This window comes from Drosophila sechellia, chromosome 2R (assembly GCF_004382195.2).
Source record: "Drosophila sechellia strain sech25 chromosome 2R, ASM438219v1, whole genome shotgun sequence".
NCBI classification, from domain to species: Eukaryota; Metazoa; Arthropoda; class Insecta; order Diptera; family Drosophilidae; genus Drosophila; species Drosophila sechellia.
This window is the reverse complement of record NC_045950.1, coordinates 5,606,423-5,631,077: the sequence shown is the minus strand read 5'-3', so window position 1 is coordinate 5,631,077 and position 24,655 is coordinate 5,606,423. Positions and strand designations below refer to the sequence as shown.

Genomic DNA, 24,655 nt, shown 5'->3' with positions numbered 1-24,655 from the left:
TGCCAAAAAGAAAATAAAACGATTTTTTCTAAATATCCGGCTTGGTATATTTGGTATTATTTATGGTTCGCGAGCCCATTGGTATATTTTAGTGGTCGATCTACGGTCACGCTGAAATATTTGTACACAATAGAAACCGGCTCGTTTTTTCGCTGAAAAAGGTATTAAACTGAAGTTAATGAACGCAAACGAAACAATCGGAGTAGTTAACCGACAAATAAGATGTTTAATCCCTTGTCGCATCTTGCTGAATACGAAAATAGCCCAGAAATCGCGATTTCCACGCCGCACCCATGACGTGTCACTCGCCCACTTCGTTCTAATCAATTAGTTTGTTTTTATCCATAGAACTCCATACTCTCTGCAAAATGATCACCGACATGCAACTGGCCATTTTCTCCAACGTTCTGGGCGTGTTTCTGTTTCTGCTGGTGGTTGCCTACCATTATATTAATGCCAATACCGGAAAGTAAGTAATCCCACTTGGCGAAGAAGAAGAAGACAGACCGGAATCAACAATAAAACCGATTTTCGTTTATTTACAGGCCCAGCGCCAAGGCAAAATGATGTAGAATGTTTCCGCTAACAGACTAATGTAGTTGTACCAGGATAATGATAATGCTGCTTCATTCGCAAAATAAATAGTTGTACAAATCTAATCGAGGATGTCGTTAATGGCCTCCTTCATGGCCTGGACATTGTCCAGGGTTTCGCCAGATTTCTGATCCTTGCGGGTGTAGAAACTCCTCTGCGTTTGGTGTCCAAAGCTGAAGGCCTTGACGTAGGGCAAACTTTTAGTTTCCTCTGTCACCTCGTCCACCTCCATGGAGTTGGGTTTGCTTTTGGCTTGATGCTTCTGTTTTCCACTATTCTTGCTATGATCAAAGCGATAGTTCGCCGGAAGCTTGTGCGTTATGATGCAGTGGTCCTTGCGCTGCCGGGCAGTATGAAACTTGACGGTGCACTCCTCCAGAAAGCAGGAAAACATGGGCTTGTCACCGCGCTCCACGCTGGCGGCAAAATAGCAATCGTGCTGTTCGGTGATGTGCAGGTCCAGTAAATGGGCAGTGGGCAGCATTTTTCGGCATTCTACGCAGCTGTAGCTCTGCTCCTTATCAATGTTGTCCCTGATCCCTGCCGTCGCATCCTGCTCGCCCACGATGTCATCGATGTCCACGAGAACGCCGAGTTTTTTGAAGGGCGGCAAGCTTGGTACGGGCGGATCCGTGGGCTTTATGAATCCCGCTGGCACTTCACTCAGTATCCTTAAGATTTCCTCTCTGTAGAGAAATGCATCTCCCGCAGCTTCCGAATCCATTTTATCTGTGTTCCCAAAATGTTTTGTTTTGGTTTCTACGCCATATTCAAAATGTTTCCACTGTACTGCGTCTTGGAAGATGTGATTTTATTTTATTTATATAAAACAAAAATAATTTTTTTTGATTACAATTAGTAATTCAATTCAATTGTTTTCTCATAAGTGTTTCACCTTTTAGTAGAGAAAATAAATGAATTAAAATATTCACAAACTCGATCATATATTAGACTGCAATAATATTAAATAATTGCAATTAAGTGAAAACATCTTAAATGCCTTTGAAGTGATGCCACATCGCCAGACTTAGGCAAGCGAGGTGGCATCGCCGTAGAGCACATGTGAACCTAAACTGGTTCCGCCCGTGAACCGGTTCTTTTTGGAATACGAAGCTGACACCGCGTGGTGTTTTTGCTTTCGATTCCGCATTTATTTTCCTTTCGACGCGTGGAAAATAAACAAATCCTGCCACGATGAGTCTGTACAACTTCAAAAAGATCATGGTGGTTCCGCCAGCAAAGGTAAGGTGTCCCCGGCAGCGCCCGTCCCGCGGAGCACCCCTGCAAGCAGAGACATAACCTCACTACAGGTGTTTACCAAATGCGCAATATGTAAATAATATCTTTTTTTTATGCCTTTTCCACAGGACTTCATCGACATTATGCTGTCGAAGACACAGCGCAAGACCCCGACGGTGGTCCACAAGGGCTACAAGATATCCAGAATCCGGGCGTTCTACACGCGCAAGGTGAAGTACACGCAGCAGAACTTCCACGATCGCTTGTCGCAGATCATTCAGGACTTCCCCAAGCTGGACGACGTGCATCCTTTCTACGCCGACTTGATGAACGTGCTGTACGACAAGGATCATTACAAGCTGGCGCTGGGTCAGCTCAACACAGCGAGGCATTTGGTGGACAAGTGAGTGCCAAAGTCACAGATCCTCAAAGCCACAAAGTTCGATTAACTAATCTTTTCTTATCCCGCAGTGTGGCCAAGGACTACGTGCGCCTGCTGAAGTACGGTGACTCGCTCTATCGCTGCAAGCAGTTGAAGAAAGCTGCCCTGGGTCGCATGGCCACCATTATGAAGCGACAGGCCTCCAACCTGACGTATCTGGAGCAAGTGCGCCAGCATCTCTCGCGTCTACCCACCATCGATCCCTATTCGCGTACCATCATCATCTGCGGTTTCCCCAACGTGGGCAAGTCCTCGTTCATCAACAAGATCACCCGCGCCGATGTGGAGGTGCAGCCCTACGCCTTCACCACCAAATCCCTGTACGTGGGACACACAGACTACAAATACCTGCGCTGGCAGGTCATTGACACACCCGGCATCCTGGATCATCCCCTGGAGGAGCGCAATGTGATCGAAATGCAAGCCATCACTGCCTTGGCTCATCTGCGCGCCTGCGTCCTGTACTTCATGGACATCTCCGAGCAGTGCGGACACTCCTTGGAGGAACAGGTCAAGCTTTTCGAGAGCATCAAGCCTTTGTTTACAAACAAACCCCTCATCCTGGCCATCAACAAGATCGATATTCTAACACCAGAGGATCTGCCAGAGGAGCGACGGGCGATTATCACCAAGCTGCAGGAGGACAAGAACATTCCCGTAATGCTCATGTCCACCGTACAGGAAACCGGTGTCATGGAGGTGAAAACCGAGGCCTGTGAGCGTTTGCTCTCGTACCGTGTGGACCAGAAGATGCGCACGAAGAAGGTGGACAACATCCTAAACCGCTTGCATGTGGCCATGCCAGCGCCGCGAGATGACAAACTTCGTTCACCCTGCATCCCAGAAAAGGCCTCGGCGCGCCTGCTACAGAATGCCGACAAGGCAGAGCGCAAGCGCAAGCTGGAGAAGGAGATCGAGGAGGAGATGGGCGACGACTACACGCTGGACCTCAAGAAGAACTACAGCCAAATCCCCGACGAGGAGCGCTACGACATTATTCCAGAGTTCTGGCAGGGTCACAACATTGCCGACTACATCGATGCCGACATCTTCGACAAGCTGGAGGAGCTGGAGCGCGAGGAGGGACTGCGGGAGGAGAGCGGCGTCTACACAGTGCCCGATATGACCATGGACGAGACGCTCAAGGAGATCCGTGAGATAGCCAAGCAAATCCGTGGCAAGCGCTTCGAGCTACGCGACGAAAAGCGACTGTCGTCGCGAAAGAACAAGCCAGTCATCCCACGAAACAAGCAGCCCAAGGTGCGCGACCGTTCCGTACAGAAGCTGGTGTCGACGATGGAGGGCCTGGGTGTGGACATGTCCGGCAGTGAGAACGCCAACTTCACCAAGTCCGTGGTGGATCTGCGTCGTGGCCAGGTGGCAGTTGGCTCCAAGAAGGTGCCCATGCAGCCGCTGCTCGACAAGGAGTCCTCTGCGGTGGTCAGGAAGACTGGTATGCCTCTGAAGCGGGCGCCGTCGCGCGACACACTGGGCATCAAGAACTTGGCCATTCGCAAGAAGGCACAGATCATGGCCAAGCGGGATATTGCCAAGAAGGTCACAAGCAGGGGTCTCAAGGGCGAGGCGGATCGCTTCATCGGCACCAAGATGCCAAAGCATTTGTTCTCCGGCAAGCGTGGAAATGGCAAGACGGATCGCCGTTAAGCGCAGCAGCCTTGGCTGGTTAAGTGATTCTACCTGGTGGGCTCGCCTGCTCCTCTGTATAAACTAAGCGACTATCTTTATCCCTTAAAACATTTTTAAATACAATATTGTATTTTTACAAACAAATTGGTGACTGTTTTTTGGGGACCACACTTTACATACTCTGTAAACTTTGGTGGAATTTGTATATCATAAAAAGCAAAGAGCCTTGACTTTTGGAAAAGTTTATATAAAGAGGTGAACACCTGAATAGCATGTGCATTACTATTGTGTTCAGCATAAACAAAGTTTACCCCTATAGATATGTGCTCGTTTCTTGCTTCACCTTGGCAACGTGGAAGTTTGTTTGGTTTTTACCAATTTTCTTGTCCAATGAGTAAAAGTTGTTCGGCACAGCAACATGTCCAAAGCCACCACAATTAAGGAGGCTCTGAAGCGCTGGGAGGAGCGGGAGCAGCAAAATTCCCTGACTGCCAAGGTTATTGATCTGCAGTTCCAGTGGCCACCCATCGAGAAAATGGACAGCACATTGGGTACGCTGGTGCAGTGCGAGTGAGCTTAAAAGTTCTCTAGTTCTTTGAGGAAAAAGACTCCTTCTTTTCTCTTTCCCCTTCAGAAGAATCAGTATGTCCACGAATATGATTGAGAAGATATTCGGCTTATCGGGCATGAAGTGCCTCAAGGTTTTGTCCCTATCACGAAACTACATTAAGCAGATATCCGGACTGGTAAGGACGAATAAGATAGTTTCCTTTGCGATTTCATTTGCTTCTCTTATGTAGGAGGCGGTGGCTGAAACTCTGGAGGAGCTTTGGCTCAGCTACAATCTAATCGAGAAAATTAAGGGCTTGACTGGTCTGAAATGCCTAAAGGTGCTCTATATAAGCAACAATTTGATCAAGGACTGGTCGGAATTCAATCGCCTGGCCGAGATCGAATCTCTCGAAGATCTAGTGGTGGTGGGCAATCCCCTATCCGAGGGATTGGACGAGCCCACGTGGCGGGCGGAGTGCATCAAGAGGCTGCCCACCATCCGCAAACTGGACGGAGAACCAGTCGTGCTCAACGAGGAGCCGCAGCTTTAAGGTATATACGCTAGAGAGATTTGGTTTTCCATGCGAATTTTCATAGCAAAAAACAAAAAATAAACTGAAAAATAGTGAAAGGTAAATAAAACATATACTATCTGAAAAATCAGTTTAGAATTTAAACTTTTATTTTAAATATTAGTTTATGTAACTGGTCAGTTGGACTAGTAAGTATTGCGGCCTTAGGAGGATTCAAATGTCTGAAATGAATTGTTTAGTATTCATTAATGGATTTATTTTTAGAGAATACTAATCGATTCTAACCTCTTGGGCGATTTTCAGCAATCCCTCGTAGGTGGCTCGACCAGACTGATTGACCAAGTTGTGAAACACCTTGGAGTCCGATTTGGTCAACAGTTCATAAGGCGATCCAAACTCCACAACACGGCCAGCGTCCATAACCATCACCTTGTCGGAATCGATGATGGTGTGCAATCGATGGGCTATGGTCAGAACAGTGCAATCCCTGAACTTGCTGCGAATGGTTGCTTGGATGAGGCCATCCGTTTGGAGATCCACATTGGCCGTGGCCTCGTCCATCACAAGGATGCGATTCTCTCGCAGAATTGCTCTGGCCAGGCAGACCAACTGGCGCTGACCCACACTGAAATTGGTTCCACCCTCGCTGATTTTGCTGGCCAGGCCATCGGGCAGATCCGACACCACATCCTTCAGCTTCACCTCCTCCAGGCAGCCCCACAGCTTCTCATCGCTGTACTCGTCGAAGGGATCCAAGTTGTATCGCATGGTACCCGAGAACAGCACGGGCTCTTGGGGTATAATCGAGATCTGGCGGCGCAGATCGTGCAGACCCATCTGTCGTGTGTCCCTCGTGTCTATAAGCACGGATCCATCGGTGTAGGAGAGCCGGAAGAGGGCGTTAATGAGCGAGGATTTACCCGCCCCAGTTCGACCCACTATGCCTACTTTTTCCCTGGGTTGTATAACGAAACTGAGGGACTTGAGCACATTCTCCGCCTTCGCATCTGGTGTGTAGCGAAGGCTTAGTTCCTCAAAGACGATCTCTCCCTGTTCTGGCCAAGTCTTGGGTGGCTTCTTGTCGTCCGTCGCTTCTAACATCCCTTCCGGCTCAATGCTCTCATACTCGACCACTCTTTCCACGGCTGTCATGGTGTTCTCCAGCTCGGCGGTTTGACGCACTCCCCACTGAACCATGTCGATCAGTACCATGGCCTGTGGGTAACCAAAGAGACTGACAGGTGATAGTGACTACATTTGTGTGATGGCTCGCTCACCTGTGTTATGAGCAGACCCACATCAGCTCCGTTGCCCGGAGGAAAGGCAAAGAAACTGAGCGTTATGATCGATATGTAGATCACACATATGCAGTTCATGCTATAACCAAATGCCTTCGAGGTACTTATGTACATGAAAAATGCGGAGCTGTGCGCATCCTGGTAGCTATCGAACTCCTTCTCCAGAACGCGCTGGGCATCCTGGGCTCGGATGGTGGTTAGTCCGTTCAGTGAAGCAGCCAAATGCGAGTAAACTGGAGATCGATCTGTGCAAATACCAAGTTTATATTAATACTGAATGCATTCAATGTAAGGAATTCGTACTTTTAGCTTCTACGCGCTTCAAGTCCCTCGAGGTTTTCAGATATAAGTTGCGCAGATGATAGAAAATTACGGACAGTATGAGTGTTGGAACCAACAGCAGCGGGTTGACATTGGCTATAACGATCAGTATTCCGGCTAGCCAAAGCGCAATCTGCATCACATCCACCAGGACCACGGGAAGGACCTCGTCTACTTGGCTCATGTCCTTGGTAAAGCGGTTTAGAATGCTTCCATGCTTATTAATGCTAAAGAAATGCATGGTAGCTCGAGTAACCCTTTTGAATATGGTGTTGTGCAATCGAATAGATGCTTTTTTGGCGATATTAAATAACAGAATCGACGACGACAAATTCATGATAACGGCCAATATTATGATCAGTGTGTATTTGTATAAGTCCATGCTTTTCGAGTCCACATTCTCCATTTCGCCTTGGGCAGTATAAGAGCCCTCCTTTTTGACCCTATAAAATATAAGGATTAGGCTTAATCAGGCTTGTCATAGCAACTTACCAATAACTAAGAAAGTAGTCACCTCCAGTGACAGCCACCTGGGCCAACACAGAGCTGCTCAGCATGACAAGGAAAGCCACCAATCCACCTGGAAGTACAATCCTCCCGCCTGGAAGTACTTCCTGTACAAGGCCGGACTGATGCCACCTGATTCCAGGCGCTCCACGTGCTCCTTTCCCGAGTTGGAACCTCCGACGGTCTGCTCGTAGTTTTCTTCGATGGGAGTGATTTCGTTTTTATTGTCGGGGCAACTAAGTTTCGATGGTTCCTGCTCCTCGTGATTATCTGTCTTTGATAGACTTCCCAGACTAGTGATAAGGCCCGTTTTGAGTAGCGACTCATAGTCGCCCACAGCTTTGATTTGTCCATTCGCGAAGATGACAATCTGATCGACGTGCTGAAGGAACTGCTCTTGGTGGGTAACCAGAACTACGGTGCTTCCGCGCAGATGGCCTCGTACGCACTGCTTGAATAGATGACGTGCTACGCTGGCGTCTACTGCGCTCAGTGGATCATCCAGGAGGTAGATGGACGCCTTCCGATATACACTTCTCGCCAAACTGATCCTGGCCCTCTGCCCACCCGACAGGGATGCTCCGCGCTCTCCAACTATAGTATGATCCCTTAAGGGAAGCAGATCGAAATCCCGCTCCAGGGCGCACTTCTTTACTACCTCTTCGTACCGCTGGCTGTCCATCGGTTGGCCAAATAGGATATTCTGGCGGACAGTGCCGGAGAAGAGCCACGCCTCCTGGGAGGAGTAAGACAAGGAGCCATTTACTTTCAACTGACCGGACTCCGCTTTCAGCTCGCCGAGAATAGCCTGGATGAGACTAGATTTTCCAGACCCAGTCAGTCCGATTACGGCCACCACACTGCCGGGTTTAATCTGTAGGTTAATCCCACTAAGCGTGTAGTCTGGTGAATTGGGATCCCATTTGGCCTTCAAGTCTCGTATGGAGATAGCTGATTCCAGAAGAATGTATGGTGGATCAGCTACCGTATCCTTGAACGGACCTTCACTTTTGTCCGAACTACTCAGCTCTTCAGACTGCATAAACTGCTCCACGCGTCTGATGGAGGTCAGGAATTGGGCAGTCTGGATGATAGCGGAAGGTACATATATGGACATGGCGGCCAGCAGTACGTTGTAGTAGGCTGTTATCATAAAGGCGATTTCCGGCGTGAAAACCTTTCCCAAGATCACGTAGCCAACCAAGCTGAGGAAGATGGCCACTCGTGAGAGGACGATTCTGCAGGCGAAACCAAATCCTGTTATGTATTGTCCTTGGCGAATAGTGTTCATCTCCTTCTCGCGAGCCTGGGTGACCATCTGCTCAAACGGCTGCTCCCAGGCGTACATTTTCAGCACCTGAATGGCGGAGATTATTTCATTCACCATCCGAATCCGATTGTCCGTCCGTTCGGCTGCCTTCAGTTGGAGCGCAGAGGTCATCGTACCCAGATACAAATGTATTGGCATGAAGAGCAGCATGAACAGCACCCCGAATACGGCGGAGATACCAATCTGCAGGGGAAATGTTATGGATGTTATCAGTTGCTGGGGAACGGGGATCTGCTCACCTCCTGATACATCAGGTATGTGATGACCAGAACTTGAAGCGGCCCCACCCACAGATAGTGAACGAAGTAGAGTGCGCTGTCCAGGCGCGGAATGTCGTTGGAAATCAGATTGACCACATGGCCGGATGTAGTGTCGCCCAGTGCCCCCTTGGTCAGACGCAGCGCCTTCCGGAAGATCATGCTGCCCATGGCCACCCGCATCTTAAAGCCTTGAAGAAGTATCAGTACAAAATATCAATTTACATAGACTGAAGACTCACACACATGATGGATGCCGAACATGGTTGGAGTAAAAATCATCACACTAAGGGCACTGGTTGCGATCTGAGTTACTGCATAGTGAAATCCCGCATTGGCAGCGTCTGGGTCCCCAGAAAAGTACGATATGAGCTTCACCAAGAAGATGGGCTGCAGAGTGCGTAGTCCCAGTTCCACAAGGAAAATTGCCAGGCCAGGGAATCCCATTTGCCAGCCAAAAACCCGCAGCAGAGCTCTGAGGAGGCTTGGGGTTCCTCGGTCATTTTTTAATTCTCGCTCCCAAGAGGCACACAACTTGTTGCCAAGTATATCTACAACGATTGCATTAGTCAACATAAATGTTTTACTAATAATAATATTGAATATTACTTCTTACCCGACTTTTGCTCCTCCAAGGGTCTATAAAGATCCGTTGAGTCCAATGTTTTCTTGCAACCCTTACGAAATATAGGTATGGTATACCTGTTTTTATTAAACAAGTGTCAAAAGGTCTAAAAATTATATGATTTATAAGTAAATTACTTACCAAAAGCATAATGACGATATAAAATTCGATCGCTCTCGGGGATTTTCCGGAAGGACTTCTCCATCTGTCGTAAAAAAAAATAAAATATTAAAGGAATAATTCTGTATGGATAAATTAGAAGATTTAATATCAGTTTTGGTTGTGTTAATGTTTCTGAACAAAGTTAACTTTCAGCTGAACCAAAACTTGTATTCTTACCCTTTTCATTCTGAGCAGAATTAACTTTTGAGCAGACTGTACGTTCTTGTTTGCAGTTTTCGGTTTGGTGTCCAAGCTCGAAGCATTTTCGGCATATAAGAGGCGGAGGATTGCTAGGTAATAGAGATTCATCTCTGCTACGGTTCTCCAGAAGTGAAGATTCTTTAGTTGATGTATTCTCTCTTCCTGAATCTAAATCGAATTTTGATTCCGAAAAAGAATGGTTTTCCATATTTGGTTCGTCAAAGTATTTAAATTTCTTTTAAGACTGTTCACATGAAGACATACTCAGCAAGCTTATGTTTATATACCCTTTCAGTTATGTCTATGATAAAATAAAACCAGTTTGCACTCGACTCAGATTTGATTAGATGATGGTGCTGTAAGAAACACAAATTTCTACCAAACACCTTGAAAAGTGAAGAAACACTAATCTTTAGGTGGAGCTGCCTTCAAGCTATCATGAACTCGAATTCAAAAGCCAGAGAGAGAGAGAGAGAGAGAGAGAAAGAGCGCTATCTTGTTCGCACACAATTCCCAAGCATTGTTCTTGTAATTGTTCTTGTTTTTAAACCCAAACGCTAACAACTTTATCAGCATAGAGCCAAGCCAATGTTCATATAATAAATTTTGATGGTCACTGATCTAACTACATATGTTTGCGTGTTCTCCGTCCGTATAAACGTCTAGATCTGTTAGAGCCATGGCGAGGTGCATGAGGAACCACATGGGTGCATAAAAATGGTATTAGATAGTCAACGTGTTTTATGCTTATGTTTATGGTTGCTTATCATTAGTTTGGACGGCGTCTCTTGCGCGTAGTTTACAGCGCAAGTCCGTGAATTCAATTCAAAATGAAGTCCCTGCTTTTTAGCTCAGTGTACGTTTATGGATTTGTTAATATTTAACAGCGAAGTTGGCCGAGGCTGCGTCAAATGGCAGTTTCTGAGTTCTGGCCACTGCAGTGTAACTGACCTATTGGCCAACTTTTGGGCCAGCAGCTGTTAGCGCTCTGTTAACGGGGCTCCCAAGGCTTTCCGCCCACTTGCTGCCGCATTGCCGTTGCTGATGCCAATCCTCCTGCTGCTGTTAAAATGAAATGTTAAGTTCCCCGCCCACTCACTTTCAATTTCAGTCGCAGTTCGAGGCTCAAAGCGTTCGCAGCTGTTGCGGTGAGATTGCTGAATCGGCCACGGATCGGATATTAATAACGTGCTAGTCGGGCATCGAATTAAATACAGCTTAGGCTCGTCTCAAGTTTCGGTGCCTCCAAGATGTAATATGCCAAATTAAATGGCGCGTGCTCTTCAAATGAAACGCAAATACAAGTGTGTTTAGGTAAATGGATGTTTAGGATGTAAATGCTGATGTATTCCCAGGATACTTTGGGCCCGCGATTAGCTTGTATATATCTACATACGTTTGTATGTACAAATGTACGTGTGTATATTTACATGTTTTTACGCACACAGCACAACGAAAAACAACAACAGCCTTTTGGAGGCTACGCGAATCGGCCAATTTTGGTGGGCTTCCATTTTTTGGGCCCCAATTTCTCGGCAACATGTGTTCCCTCTTCGTGTGTATTTAATGTACAATTTTTCTATAGGCCTTTAAAATAAACGTAAAGCACTAGGAGTGCAGAGCAGGCAGAAGAAGAGTGTCCGTCTATTATAATGCCCGGAACGCTTGGCATAAAGTAAGAGTTTTCCGCTTGGGCAGCGGAAGCAGAACCATAAAATGTGCTCTCAACAAACCAAAAACACACCGAACACACCGCAAAAAAGGGGAATAATAAAATAAACACGAAGTGAAATTTATTTAATTTAAGTAAGTTAACAAACAGCATAGTCTGCTCCTTCTAAGTAAGCGTATCTCTATTTAGTTGTTTAATACACCATGCCATTACTAAGTGTTCCTTAAATAATTACCGAAATGTTGAAATTTAAATTGGCCATTGTTGATTGAGAACCATTTGCGATTTAAATAAATGTGCGTAATGTCTGCAAAAAATTGCACATCCGCCATATATGGTTTTTCTCAATGTGTACGCAGAAAAACTACAGACTACTTAGGAGCGTGGCTCGTAAACGGAGTGCGCCCAACCACCCACTCACACTTACACTTACACCCACCACCACTAACACCCGTTCGCACCCACACACATGCGTAGAGCAGCAACAAAGTTGCGATAGAAAACAGATGCTTCAAATATGCAACAGCGTATAAATAACAGACTAAGGCTAGCCAGATTGGCCGAGTGCGATGCAGGTGTCTCTGTTATTAGCACTGACCTATAGTGTTAGCTTAGCAGAGGCTGTTAGGCGGGCAGCGTCGTCGACGGCGGCAGCGACGCGGGCAGAGGGCAGAACTGATGCCAAGGGTAACTCAGTGTTGGGCGAGATTTCCATCAGTGGACACGTCGTCGTCGGTTAACGGAGGTTTTTCCGAGCCATACCACAAAAGAAGAAAAATAAGCAACGGGAAAAAAGACATCGTGTTGGTGTGAGTGTGTGCTGATGTTGGTTGGCTCATAAAAGATTCAACAGCGTGCCGAGCTAACAAATAAATAAAAAAAACGTGTGTTAAAGAAAAAAATTAAATAAATAATTATACATAAACAGCCGAAGAAAGGCAGCACAAGTTAGTGGAAAAAGTGTAAATTAAAACAAGAGTATGGTGAAGAGTCCAGAGAGTCGATAAAAAAGAAAGTGGAGCAGCCTACAATTGAATAAAAACAATCAAATTTCGGATGAAACGAAAATTAACAACATAAAATTCGACAAGGGCAGTACAAAGGAGACTCTCCGCGTCCCTTTCTCGTCCGCTCTCCTCACTTGGAGTAGTCCCCGAATGTAACGGTAATAAGCAAGCGTGTTTCGGGCAGCATCCTTGTGTGCGTGTGGAGTTCTGCGGCTCCGTCTGCTCCCTCTCTCCCCTCTCCACTTTCTCCGTTCTTGCTTCTCTCGCCCCTCTTCCTCTTCTCTTCCCTCTGACCGACTCATCTTTTTCGTTTGTTTGCTGCGAGACATTTATTTGCTCTTTAACGTTTCAGCAGGACCAGGCCTGTTTCGTTCCGGTATTCTTTCTGTCGTTCTCGTCCTCCGGTCGTTCCGTTCCCTCCATTCCAGTCTTCACTGCGCCTCTTCCGCCCCCTTGCCACATCCCTCCCTCTCGCTCTTTTCGGTTCTGGCATGCCGCAAAACAGTTAGTCCAACACTCGAGTCTCCGCGTCCGTGTGTCTGCGTGCCTGTATTGGTGCTTGTATGTAGAGCGAAAGCGAAAAAAAAATACAGGACAACTTCATATATCTGCAACTCCCAACTTGGAAGTGTGTATAACTTTAAGTACTCTTAAGCTGGGACAATTTACCTAACAGTGGGTGGTTAGCTTATAATAATTCTAACAATCTTTAATGTAATAAATACATCTGCTAGGTACTATTTTTATATATACTTTTGAATTTTATAATATCATTAAGTGCATTTCTGCAATCTAATCGGCAGAGCTTCCCCAATTTCCTCCATTAACAAAATACTCAGAAAGTCAACCTTTCAAAAGTTCAACTTCGAAAGTTCAAATTAGGGTTGCCGCACTGTAACACAAATTCGCCCACACAGATACGGAGTGTACATGTACATTCAACAATTTGCTGGCTCCCTTTGCCTGGTGATTTTATTTTTTTCGTCCTTTACGCCCACCACTTGCCGAGATGCTGGAATGCTGGATCCTGGCAGGCTGGGAGCCAACGTCAACAAGTTGAAGCTGTTGCCGCTGCCCAGCTAGCGTGTGAGTGTCGCGTGTGTGCGTGGAGGAGCGCCCCAAAGTATGCCGCAGATAAGGATAAATCATAAGCTGGCCAGGCCTGCTAAGTTCATTTTGGTGTCGCAAAGTGACGAGAATCGATGCCAATGTCATTTGCTAATTGAAAAATTCCTCAGCTGGCGCAGCAATCCTTCCACACAATTAGCCATTTATCTGGGCCCGAGAGGAACGGACCTTAATTAAAATGAATGCACAATTAATTGTCAGACAACAGGCCCGATCTATAAACAAAGCCATGTGTGCGTACATTTATGTACGAGCCATATGTAAACAGAGTTTTGTAAGCAGCACAAACAGCAGAAATTCCATGTCTTTGAAGTGAAATTTGATTAAGGTATTTATACAATACATCGAAATACCAAAGCAGCGGAGAGTGGGCAAGGAAAACGGGGCCACGAAATACTTATATTTACCCATCGATTCCCATTCGACCGAAATTCCTGGATTTTGGCCTCGATTTTGTCCCCTGGCTGCCCAAAGCTGAAGTTTGTACGTGGGAAGAAGTTCAGCTTAAGAGGAATTAGAGGGATACAAATAAATAAAGAAATCTGGGTAATGGTAAATTTACGTTTCCCTTTGTGGCGGGTATTTCACGCGTTTTTAACTTGCTCATTGGGCCAACTGGAAGCACTTTATCGCAGCTGACCAACCCTTCCAAACTCTGTCGCCATATATCTATCTATCTAGCTATCTGAAGCTGACACATCATTAAAACTTTTAGCATCAGATGCCAAAGCGTAGATTACCCGAAATGAACACTGAGTGTAGAGTAGCATTGAACAAATCTTTCGGGGTATTGCCTTCTTCCAGCTGCACTGGTTTTTTGGCATCAGCTTTGGAACATCAATCTCTCCGATTTAGCTAGAAAGTGATTGGAAGCCAACATGTCGTATGGGTAATATCACAAAAAAGTTGAAACTCTTGGCAATGATGCCTAAGCTTTTGGCTCGTTCATTATAAACTGTTTTCTGTTCCTTTTGTTGGCCATTTTTTCGGTGGCTCCGGCAGAACTTTCCCTCCGAATTTTTTCCTTTCCACTGAATATGAGTGTGTGTGTGTGTGTGTGATATGTATGCATGGGACATGTCTGACGTCTCATTTTCTGCCGCATAAACCCGATGCTGGATTTTGGCTTAATTTGGCATTAGGGCGTTTCAATGGAAACTCATTTGAAACTTTCTTTCGCAAATCTGTGCATAGGCTTCCTGTGCACCCATCAAAAAGCCTTAATATTTATATGCGCATATTCGTGGCATTGTGTGTGTGTTTCTGCGCCTGACCGAGCACTGCCTCAATATTATTTTTTTCGGCCCGGTTCTGGATGAGAATACGGCAGATGTTTGCCCAGGCTGCGGCGGAATGTACGAGTACATACAGATGTATATGAGGTATGTACTTGGCAGCACGCTGTTGTGTTGGCGGGATAAATAATACATATGTACATATAGCTCAGTATAGTATATGGCCAAAAATTCGCATCTCTTGGCTGGAACAATGGCGTTCGGAGTCCTAAATCATCGATATACTTGTGCGTTTTGTCGCGGCGCCATTTATCAAGTATTTTCAAACCTTTGGGCCATATTAAGCATGCTAACCTCGCACATATCCCAGCTGACCGATTTTTGAACAATACATCGGCATTGACATTTCGATCCGTATTTTACATGCGCACTTGTCGTGCCTAATTGATGAGCTCGGCGGATACCTTATGCAGAATAAACTGGCCATAAATCATGAGCGTATCAAATCATAGCATATTCAATGCAAATTGCGGCATGACCTCTATTGATCTTTACCCCTCTCCTCCCACCGATTACATGTAAAATTAAAAAAAAAGAATCACAGAAAACTAGGCTAAAATGAACAGCAAATTGTGCAGTATTGAATTAGCCAGCCATTCTGTGGCTTGAATGCGGTTTGCGGGTTGGCCTTGCCAACCAGCTGGCTGCCTCTTGTCTTCGGCAACTATTTTCCGTAATTCCATTTGCTCCGAGCAGGTTGGCAGACAAAATGCAATTAGCATTAACAAGGATGGCAGCTTCAGCAACGAAACCCTTGAAGCCAACCCTTGCAGCCAGACAAAAAAGGCAAAAAAGAAACCATTTGGGCCACAATTTAAGCAAACATTTAATCAAACTAACACGACTTAAGTTTCACTTTAAAGTGCGCTCGATATTTGAACTACTCGGATGGGGAAATTCCAATTAAACTAAATCAACACCAGCATTTGCATTTGATAAAGTCAAATACAAGCGGAATGCAACGAGTGAAATTCAGACCATATTAATTAACTTTGGCAGCACCCATTGGATAAAATTGTTGGCTTAAATAACAGTGCAAAACTTGCAAATCAAACGATTATAGTGTTTATTTCAATGAAGAAAGTGTGATTTAGTACATAATTGTTTTTGATTTACTTGTTTAATAATTTACTGAAAGTTACAGCTTAAATAGTTTCCCTTCATGAAGTAAAGTTTTCTTTGCACTTAACTTATCAAAAGCGTAGATACATATTTTTCAAAGCAGGCATTGAAGAAAATTAATTACCAAAATAGAGGCAAAAGTTTTTGCTACCTCGAGAAAAGTATAATAAGATTCGTTTCGACTGAATTTTAATAAATTGTTAAAGTTTGGCATAGCCTAATAAATATTCTCTCTCATGGCTTAGTTTGGGATATGCCAAGGATAAAGCCGGGCGCCATTTGATGTTTCTCTGCTGAAATTAAAATGAACTATTCTGGCCTGACCCACTTTCAGCAGGTTTGTCTTAAGTCCGGCAGCTGAATCCTCAGCAAAAGCGAGTAAGTCAACTGCCAGAATTTAGGCATTAAGGATTCACAAAGATGGGCAAAAGAATTCTCGCTGCAGAATGGCGAAAAGTTCGCAAAAGGTGTTTAACAGGTCGCAAGTTTTAGACAGCTGGGGAATGCAACTGTTGCACCAGCGGGCCTGCAAAGTAATTGTCATGCACCTGCAAGTGCCTGCAGCATATGCATATTTGTATGTGCAGCTGACTTTCCAAGTGCCCCACCAATGTTGCTCATACGCCGCGTGGCACGGCCAACAATTTTCCGTGCCAGCTAGGCGGAGAGACAACAAACCACAAATTGACATAGCTGTGTTGAAGTGCGTGTATGAGACTGGGGCAACCAGTGATGCACTGAAAAAAATACAATATGGCAAAGTTTTTTTTAATTGAATTTAGAATAAAAAAAAAAAAATAAACAAACAATCATGTATGCACATACAATGCTTTGAAAGCAGGGGTATACCAGTTAATTTAAAATTTTTATGCCTTATGCAAGAGAATAATATAATTTTAGATAATGATTTATTTCACCACACTTGCATTTACATATCCTGGCTTTCAGTGGAAGAGCGAACAAAAAATTCACACATATTTTAGCCTTTTTGCATTGAAATATTCCGAATCGAAAAAATTACAGTTTCGTGTTTGCCTGAGTGCGAAAAGTGTGGGCCAACATGACATTGACTAACGTGCAACGTGGCAGCAGGAACTGACACACACACACAGACATTTGCGCCCAAGCACGCAGACACATGCAGGCCAACAATTTGTGGCGGTGAAATTTAACACGAACAATTTAATTTCAATAAAAACGCACACAGCCAACGCAACAGCAATAACAAAGCGAGTGCAAAGACAAAAGGATTGCTCATACGACACGTGTTCTGTCTGACTGGGTGAGTGGGTGCGTGTGTGTGTCCGTGTGAGTTGTACTTGTGTGGCGTGTGAGCAGCGTGCATAAATGCAATTTAATTTAATTGCTCGATCTTTTTCACCTGGGGATTTTGATGTTGATTTTCCACCATGCGCTAATCTGTGGCACGTAATTCAGGATTAAAGTGTCAAATAAACTATTCCATTTCCCTCCACTTTTGTTAGTCTAACACATTTTTTCCCATCAATGCAATTGACTGAAAAGTGGGACGATGAGGGGCGTGGCACAGCGAAGGCGGGGTATTCCTTTGGTGGAAACGCGTGCTGCAAGGTTACGGCGGCATCTGTTAGTGTGTGTGTTGTGTGTGTGTGTGTGTTTGCCTTTTGTGCACGTGTCTGCGTGTGAGCTTGTGCTTATGTGAGTGCTATGCATACGGCTGAGTTGCTTAAATGTCAGTTTATATCTCAAGGATAAGCTGTTTCGCCCCATGGCTCGGTTTGTTGGGTAACTGATGCCGACTTCTCGTGTGACCCCTTCCCCCGTCACCCCTCACCACTCCTCACATTTTTGCCTGCAACAAGACGCAGCTCACATAAACATAAATAAAAAACATACATACTTATAAGCAAACATGGCCCACAGATACGACTGCATGCTGCTTAGTTAAGCTTAGGTCGTGCTCACAAACGTTATCCTTACGCCAAGCATTCGTATTTTTGTAGCTCATGGGGTGTTGGCCTTAATAAATGCCACTTTCAGCTAGCAGCAAGTGCGAGGCTAAATCGAAATGCTAAAATTGGATTCCAAGCGCAGGGTGAGTGGCCAAGTTCCGTCTATACTCCGATCGATATGAGATTCCTACCTCGATTGTCACCGACTGGGAAGTTGGTAACTCAAAACCGAATGAATATAGATCTGACTTTCGCTTGATGGCAAATAAAGCAATTAAATCTTTATTGATATGAAGTGAAGAAATTTAATTGTATTTCCCATAAATGATATAACGTCTTTGTGATATTAAATCGTAATATCTAGAGTGATTTATATTACCCACATGTTTTTCTCTCTAAAGTTTCCATTGACCATTTGGCCATAACTTTTATTCAGTAATCATGGTTACTGCTGACGGAATTGAATATTTAATACATAAAATATGTCCATAAAAAATTCCAAAATAAATTTTATTAGATAAGGAAGAGAGCAATGGCAGATATAAATGAATAACTTATAAGCTAATGACATTTGATTGCCTTTCAGCAGGAATAGCAGTTAGCAAAAGCCGATTTCAGCCAATTGAAAGTCAAATTGGCCATTTTATTTTCACCTGTTCGTAACCTGAAATTGTACGAAAGTTGCACTTCATAATTGCCAATGCAGTTTATTCCACCAAAAGGGTGATTCCCCGGAATTCGCTCAATTACTGCTTGTTTTTGATCGCCTCACAATTATTCGCAGTGCGTTGAATCAGGGCGAAAAAAATTTTGTTTACTCGCTGGAATCACTGAGTATTTTTATGCACTGCCAGCAGGATATCGGTAGCTGGGTATGTGGCTGTGGGGGAAGTCACAGGGTTTCATTAGCCATCATCCATCCATCCATCCAGCCATTCAACCATTTGCCCATTTATCCCGGCCGGGGTCGTAATGAGCATCCGTTAGCAGGAAGACGAGATAAACTTGTTGCAGCGATAAAAAGCTATAAATTTCGCCAGCTTCGCGGTGAGTGTGTGTCTGTATGTGTGTGTCTGTGTATGAGCGTTCTAATTAATAGCTTAGCGCGGAGTAAAGGCGCCCATACACCCACACACCACCACCTATCCCCCCCTTTCCAAGGACCGCTAAATGCCAGCAATTAAATAGTACTAAAAATGCGTGAGAAAGTTTCCATCGCAGATGTTGCCAGCGCCTAATTCTTCTGTTTTCCGTTCGCGGGGCCAAGTCGAAAATGTTGCTTCATAGCCGGGACCATTAAATTTACAAGTGTTTGGGCATTACCCGCAAGTAAAACATGGGAAAATGCTTCGCAAGCAGCAAAAAAAGCGAAAAAACAAGCCAACAGCAATGGAGAGTGGTGAAAAGTTTTCTGGGACACAAGGGCGGAAAAGGGGAAACTTTCAGTGGACTCCACTTGAAGTACGGGCCAAGGTCCGGCCAGCCCGACCAGTTCGGCCACAACAACCAATCCTGGCCAGGCCAATTGTGTAATGCATATTTGATTTGTATTTACGCTCTTTGCGTTCGCAAATCGATTGTCATTTGAGTGCTGCCCCACCGCTTTTCCACATTCCCCCCATTTTCCCCTCTCTTGCTGCTTCCTGTTTGGTTTGGGAGCGTGAACAAATGTGGCGCCATTACCAACACCAATGGCACAATAACAGCCAAAGCAGCGCCAGCAACAAGGGCCAATTTTAAAACAACAATATAAATACTGCAGTGCAACTTTTTCCCCGAGCCGAAAGTATCTTGCCCTCGTAGAGTCAATAAAAATGATTGCCCCATATTTCAGGGCTTATAGAAAATGGCACCGTTAGCCAGAAATGCTGTGAGCATGGGACTAGGATTATTTTCCAGTTCCAGCAGATATTTGCAGATCATTTACAGAGCGAAGGATTAGTGGGGCACATGGGGTTTCGTAGTTCTAGGAATTTGTTTCACTTTGTGGGAACTTTGCGCATACATACAAGTGTGCTCTTTAATTTATCTAAAGGATTAAGTGTTAATTTGTGGTAACAGCTTATATAGCTTATATAGTTTTGGATAAAAACATTGGAATCAATTTTACTGGGCAAGAAGATATAATATCTAGTCTTCGTAAGTGTTTGAAATGCTTTTAAGTTAAATCAGTTAGAAAGGAAGCGATCCAATTAAAAATTCACTGTTACCTAACACCAACTCATTATATAATCGATGGACCCAAGCAAATGCTGAGGGCATTCGCAATCGAAGGTACTCATGACTTTCACTGAAAATTAATGGAAAGCGAGTTCCATTATTTTCTGTTTTTCCTCCGCCGACCTTTCTGTTTCAACGGACAAGGGCAGCGGGCTACCAATTATGTGGGCTTTCATGCGTATACGCAATATTTGACCATTTCCCTTTAATCTGGTTGTATTCGCTGCGTACATCTCGTACGACAGCGGGTAAATTAAACAGAAAAATGTTCCGGAAAAGTAGGAGGTATATATTTAATTGCTTTCGCCCCGTCCGTTGTTGTTGGCTAGACAATGGAATTTGCTGCGGAGTCCGGAGCCGTGGGTCATTCATAAAAATGCCAAACGCACAATGCCGCAACCAATCGAACTGAAACCGGACGGAGTCGAGCAAAGCGGAACGGAACGGAACACAAAGGAAATGTGGTCGAAGGAGCGGAGGACGGGTTGGCAAACAAACACCGAATGAAAACAGCCAGCGACGTGTAAATATTTAGTTCGAATCGTGTGTTTATATCAACCCCGATGCCGAAAAACAAGAATCTCCATTTGATAGTTTGATTTGTGCGATCTCGACGGCTGAAAAAGGCCGAATCACCGGCCAGTCGATGTGGCTGATGTATTTTTGAAAGCTCTATAAATACGAGCGTTGCGACCTGTCCTCGGCAAATAAACAAGACGCGACGCATTCCGTTGCCAGAAATTCCCCGTTGGCCGAAACATTACTCATACGCCACGTGAGCCTCTGGAGTTGCGGCCAGGGTTCAAGGTCGGTTCGCAAAACTCGAGATCCCCATTCCCTCCAGCACTTTGGGAATAGGTGAACTTGAGCTGATGCAGCACATCAGCAGCAGATGAGAAAGGAGATAGGAAAGGAAAGGAAAGCAAAGCAGAGCAGAGCTGAGCTGAGAGGAGGCCGTGTCCACAGTTGTCAGAGTTTCCTTGCAGCAGTAACGACGGCCAGGGTGTCACAAAGGCATGCATACGATCCTGTGTGTCATAAAACTGTCAGCCTGCATTTCAGACGCTCCACAAAAGGCAATGCTACACCATGGGATCGGGCACAGAATAATTGCAGGGCATCCATCCAATTATTCAGTTTTCTGCATGTAAATTACTTCATTTGCTGCTTGCTGGGAAATCGAGTGAAAAACAGATGAGCTGGTTAAGGTCTCTATTGCGTTTAGTATAGGTGTGCAAATGTAAATAGGCAGCCTCCAAAAACAGAACAAGTATAACTTCATTGAGGCACAAGACATTCAAAGTAAATATTTTTATATAAAACAAATAAATGTTTTATACCTAAAGCTATTTAGCAACTTTATATATCTGTAAAGATTGCATTGTAACATAATACACTTAAGCTGCTTAAATCTTAAATATCTCTATGGTGTTTCTGGCAAGTTCTAGTATCTTTGGATTTCAGAACTTTCTTATATAAGATCTATATTTGATAGTGCCCAGTTCGGAAGTATTAAACAAGTTAAGTAAAATGGGTTATATATTGCCCATGGTACTCTCACTTTTCACAGGCGTTCTGATGTTCAGATGTTCAGATGTTCTGAATTTCAGCTGTTGCCATTGCCAGGGCCGTGGACATGCACGTGGACATGGACATGGATGTGGATGTGTATGTGGTTGTGGATGTGCCACCGAATATACACGTCGGCTGTGGATGCTGATGTTGGACCCACGGACATGGCGACAGACAGACATTCTTCACAGACAGTTTTCACTAATTATCCGACACAGTGATGGCTGCTGGGCAACGGCAGTTGCACTTGATGCACGGTGCAGCGGCAGGGAGGTCCTTTTTGCTGCAGCTCGTTGCGGCCAAGGACTCATTTGAATGTGTGTTGTTCTGGTCCTCGCACTCACACGGACACACCAACTTTACGTACACATCTCAGAACTCTAATTTCAAAGGTCGCACCGTGCCAGTGCCAGTGAAAAGTGAACGGTGAGATGGTGTGGGAAAGAACGCCTGCTGTGTTCAGCTTTATTTTCGTGTCTTTTTTCCGTTTTAGCTTGTGAAACGACGTCTCTCGTTTCGGTGTCATGTGTTTTAAGCCATGTGCATGTTTTATTTGCCGAACAGCTTTCCCTCGTTTTGTTATGTTTGGCCTGCATCGGTTGGCGAACCGAAAAAATGTGCGAAGGCCGCCAGCGAAGAGGGGCGTCAATAATTGAACGCCCCCGGCCGAGAGTTTGGGGTATCAGCAGCAGTATCCAGTATCCACTATCCAGTTGCCAGTATCGCGTATACGCCACCGGGCAGCTGAAAGTTGATTAAATTTAAGTATTCGCCAGCTCCAAGTTTTGGTCTGTTCAATCCACTCCATCCGGCTGCAACTCCAACCATTTGCATTTGCTATTCCATTCTTGATTTCTACCCGAGTAATTGTGCTGTAAAATTATTAACAATTACGTATTTATGCGGCAGCTGGTGGGCGTAGAACTTTGGGCCATTCGTTTGCTGGGTGTTGCCCAAAATGGAATATGCGAAATGCTCTTGATTATCACGTATACGCCATGGACGCGTGTAAAGTGCGAATTTCTACTTGTAATTCTGCGTGTGTTCACATTTTTATAGAACTAAATTGGATGATTGCTGCAAATAAACATAGAATGAATTAACTTACAATTTTATAGAAAACCAAAAAACTTAAATTGGCAATATAAGTCGTTATGTAACATAACTGGGAATAGTAATCGATTTTAACATTATATAGATTTTATTCGGCTCAAATAATATTACCTTTCTATACAAAAACGTTAATATAAATCTATTATTTGATGGAATCTAGTTAATGAAATAATCTAAATAACAAACACTTTCCAAATATATTTTACCGTTTTATAAGCCATGAAAATTTAGTTTGTGACTAAATTAAAATAAGTTTTCCTTATTTCCCTGGTGCCAACTTTTCGAGTGCCGTTATAAAATAAACGCATTCGCAAACTCAAACGCAAATTCAAACCACTCGGAACCCGGCAATGTGTGTCGCCAATTACGCATTTGTTCGGCTTGTCATTGACACCAAACTCGGCAGCCCTGAAAGTTGGCCCGGCTAGCTGGCACAAGCTACCGAATGCAATCACATAAATCTAATGGAAAAAAAACTGTCAACTGCTTGGCTAAAAAGTTCAGATGTCCCATTATAAACACACACCCGCAGGGAGATCATCAGGAGCAAACATTCCGTGAATACGCAGAGCAACCAAACAAACGAGCAACAAGCAGGACTCGTTAACAGCGGTGCCAACAGCTTATGCTAAAAGTTGGCCAACAGAAAGTGGCAGCTGCGCAGAGAGACAGCTCTCTCTCGCTCTCTCTCTCTCTCTGTCGCGGGCCCTTTGCCTCTGCTTCTGCACAACTGTTGAATTTTCCGCTGCCGCGACCAACAGCAGATGTTGGCGCTGTTAACTGTTATTTACTTTTGCGGCAGTGGCAGCAACAGTTATAATTTTTGCCTGGCTTCGTTTTATGTCCTCGGATGATTTATTTTCGTACCGCCTGAGACGAAGGAGGCAGCCCCGTAGTATCGTAGTACCGCAAGAGTGGCCCTGGCCATAAGGCATGTGGTCTTTGTTTGGATTTATGCGTGTGTGTGTTTGCGTTGCCGCCCCCTTTTCCATCGCCCACACACATACTTGCCTCTCTTTTCCCGGCACGCAGTGCCTCTCTTTCATTTGCCTAGATTGTTTGCACGCCTGGCTGGTTGGATATTGTGTTTGGGCCAGAGATAAGACGCTTAGGCTGTGCACTAATAACAATTGTTATTGTTGTCGTTCTTACTTTGAGGATTGGATTCATTGAAATTGTTTGGTGGTCAGTGAATGGCTTTAAGCCAATTTTCGGGCAAATCCCAATGGGATCAAGGTGAATGCCTGTGTGTGACTGGCTCAAGTTGAGGTAATTCGATTTCTGTTCTTGTTTGCATCACAGGTTATTTATACAAGTTTCGTTGAGGTCGCATGTTAACTTTCGTCTGTTTGTGTGCTGTACAATATAATGGGGAATATTGAGAGCTAGAAAGTGAAGAAGGCACACTTTATTAAATTAAAACAACAACAGCAACAGCTGCCTTGAAAATGAGAATCAAGAACCAAGAAGCGCGTTCCTCACTTATAACAGTGAGAATCGCAGAGAGGGGCGATTTATGACAAAAACTCGCTGATTGCTATGAATAGTATCCGTTTTCATCAAGTATTCTTTCAGTGTGCCAGTGTGTGCGTCTGGGCCAAGTATTTGATCCTGTTAACTGAAATTTATGCAAACTGGCGTCTTCAACTTTTTCTATTACCCGACCATATCGTTTAATTGCGATTGCCTCACGGTTTCCAGAGTCGCGACACGCTAGTGTTCTAGATTCCAGGGCTGCTCCGCCTTTTGCATGTTGTGTACGAGCATTGTTGGGCATTATTTTCTTCTACTTTGCATTTAATCATTTTTTAGATGATGGGCCTGCTGCTGTTGATGGCGCCTATTGTGGCGACCCTTTTGTGTGCCATTTGCATCACAGCTGGCGTC

The 24,655-nt window shown here is 44.6% G+C and overlaps 6 protein-coding genes across 8 annotated transcripts in view; 4 read left to right on the top strand and 2 right to left on the bottom strand.

The window, feature by feature from the left end:
• The first annotated feature begins 54 nt into the window (after positions 1 to 54).
• LOC6608347 (dolichyl-diphosphooligosaccharide--protein glycosyltransferase subunit 4) lies at positions 55 to 659 on the top strand. The gene is made up of 3 exons (XM_002033048.2): positions 55 to 161; positions 349 to 469; positions 546 to 659. The coding sequence occupies exons 2-3, from the start codon at positions 369 to 371 to the stop codon at positions 565 to 567; spliced, it is 123 nt and encodes a 40-aa protein (XP_002033084.1). The 5' UTR covers positions 55 to 161; positions 349 to 368; the 3' UTR covers positions 568 to 659.
• LOC6608346 (protein lethal(2)k10201) lies at positions 513 to 1,372 on the bottom strand. The gene has a single exon (XM_002033047.2). The coding sequence runs from the start codon at positions 1,316 to 1,318 to the stop codon at positions 656 to 658; it is 663 nt and encodes a 220-aa protein (XP_002033083.1). The 5' UTR covers positions 1,319 to 1,372; the 3' UTR covers positions 513 to 655.
• A 317-nt stretch (positions 1,373 to 1,689) lies between these two features.
• On the top strand, positions 1,690 to 4,066 carry LOC6608345 (nucleolar GTP-binding protein 1). Its single transcript, XM_002033046.2, has 3 exons — positions 1,690 to 1,836; positions 1,962 to 2,236; positions 2,305 to 4,066. The coding sequence occupies exons 1-3, from the start codon at positions 1,789 to 1,791 to the stop codon at positions 3,938 to 3,940; spliced, it is 1,959 nt and encodes a 652-aa protein (XP_002033082.1). The 5' UTR covers positions 1,690 to 1,788; the 3' UTR covers positions 3,941 to 4,066.
• A 191-nt stretch (positions 4,067 to 4,257) lies between these two features.
• On the top strand, positions 4,258 to 5,134 carry LOC6608344 (dynein light chain 1, axonemal). 2 transcript variants are annotated; one of them, XM_002033045.2, is made up of 3 exons: positions 4,258 to 4,492; positions 4,557 to 4,668; positions 4,723 to 5,134. In XM_002033045.2, exons 1-3 carry the CDS (start codon positions 4,341 to 4,343, stop codon positions 5,023 to 5,025), a joined length of 567 nt encoding a protein of 188 aa, XP_002033081.1. In that variant the 5' UTR covers positions 4,258 to 4,340; the 3' UTR covers positions 5,026 to 5,134. The 2 variants fall into 2 exon arrangements, with proteins under 2 accessions (XP_002033081.1, XP_032571144.1); XM_032715253.1 differs by having other exon boundaries at positions 4,388 to 4,473.
• LOC6608343 (probable multidrug resistance-associated protein lethal(2)03659) lies at positions 5,128 to 10,045 on the bottom strand. The gene is given in 11 exon segments (XM_032715251.1): positions 5,128 to 5,228; positions 5,293 to 6,222; positions 6,285 to 6,550; positions 6,609 to 7,069; positions 7,119 to 7,219; positions 7,222 to 8,646; positions 8,703 to 8,911; positions 8,963 to 9,271; positions 9,337 to 9,422; positions 9,487 to 9,550; positions 9,685 to 10,045. Coding segments are annotated over 11 exon segments (4,101 nt in total). The 5' UTR covers positions 9,917 to 10,045; the 3' UTR covers positions 5,128 to 5,210.
• Positions 10,046 to 10,859: 814 nt separating this feature from the next.
• Positions 10,860 to 24,655, top strand: part of LOC6608341 (pneumococcal serine-rich repeat protein) — a 70,311-nt gene continuing 56,515 nt past the window's right edge. The window contains exon 1 of one of the 2 annotated variants that reach the window (XM_032715370.1): positions 10,860 to 11,022. The gene's annotated coding sequence lies outside the window, so the exon portion shown is untranslated. Of the gene's footprint in view, positions 11,023 to 12,065; positions 12,546 to 24,655 lie in introns of those variants that run through there. The other variant, XM_032715369.1, reaches the window with a different exon arrangement.

What these genes read in the sequence shown, in the direction of transcription:
- LOC6608346 (XM_002033047.2), bottom strand. Translation starts at nt 1,318, where the DNA reads ATGGATTCGGAAGCTGCGGGAGATGCATTTCTCTACAGAGAGGAAATC.
- LOC6608344 (XM_002033045.2), top strand. Translation starts at nt 4,341, where the DNA reads ATGTCCAAAGCCACCACAATTAAGGAGGCTCTGAAGCGCTGGGAGGAG. An exon ending in GGTACGCTGGTGCAGTGCGA is followed by an intron (nt 4,493 to 4,556) that starts GTGAGCTTAAAA and finishes TTTCCCCTTCAG; the next exon opens with AAGAATCAGTATGTCCACGA. An exon ending in TTAAGCAGATATCCGGACTG is followed by an intron (nt 4,669 to 4,722) that starts GTAAGGACGAAT and finishes TCTCTTATGTAG; the next exon opens with GAGGCGGTGGCTGAAACTCT.
- LOC6608345 (XM_002033046.2), top strand. Translation starts at nt 1,789, where the DNA reads ATGAGTCTGTACAACTTCAAAAAGATCATGGTGGTTCCGCCAGCAAAG. An exon ending in TGGTGGTTCCGCCAGCAAAG is followed by an intron (nt 1,837 to 1,961) that starts GTAAGGTGTCCC and finishes CCTTTTCCACAG; the next exon opens with GACTTCATCGACATTATGCT. An exon ending in GCGAGGCATTTGGTGGACAA is followed by an intron (nt 2,237 to 2,304) that starts GTGAGTGCCAAA and finishes CTTATCCCGCAG; the next exon opens with TGTGGCCAAGGACTACGTGC.
- LOC6608347 (XM_002033048.2), top strand. Translation starts at nt 369, where the DNA reads ATGATCACCGACATGCAACTGGCCATTTTCTCCAACGTTCTGGGCGTG. An exon ending in ATTAATGCCAATACCGGAAA is followed by an intron (nt 470 to 545) that starts GTAAGTAATCCC and finishes GTTTATTTACAG; the next exon opens with GCCCAGCGCCAAGGCAAAAT.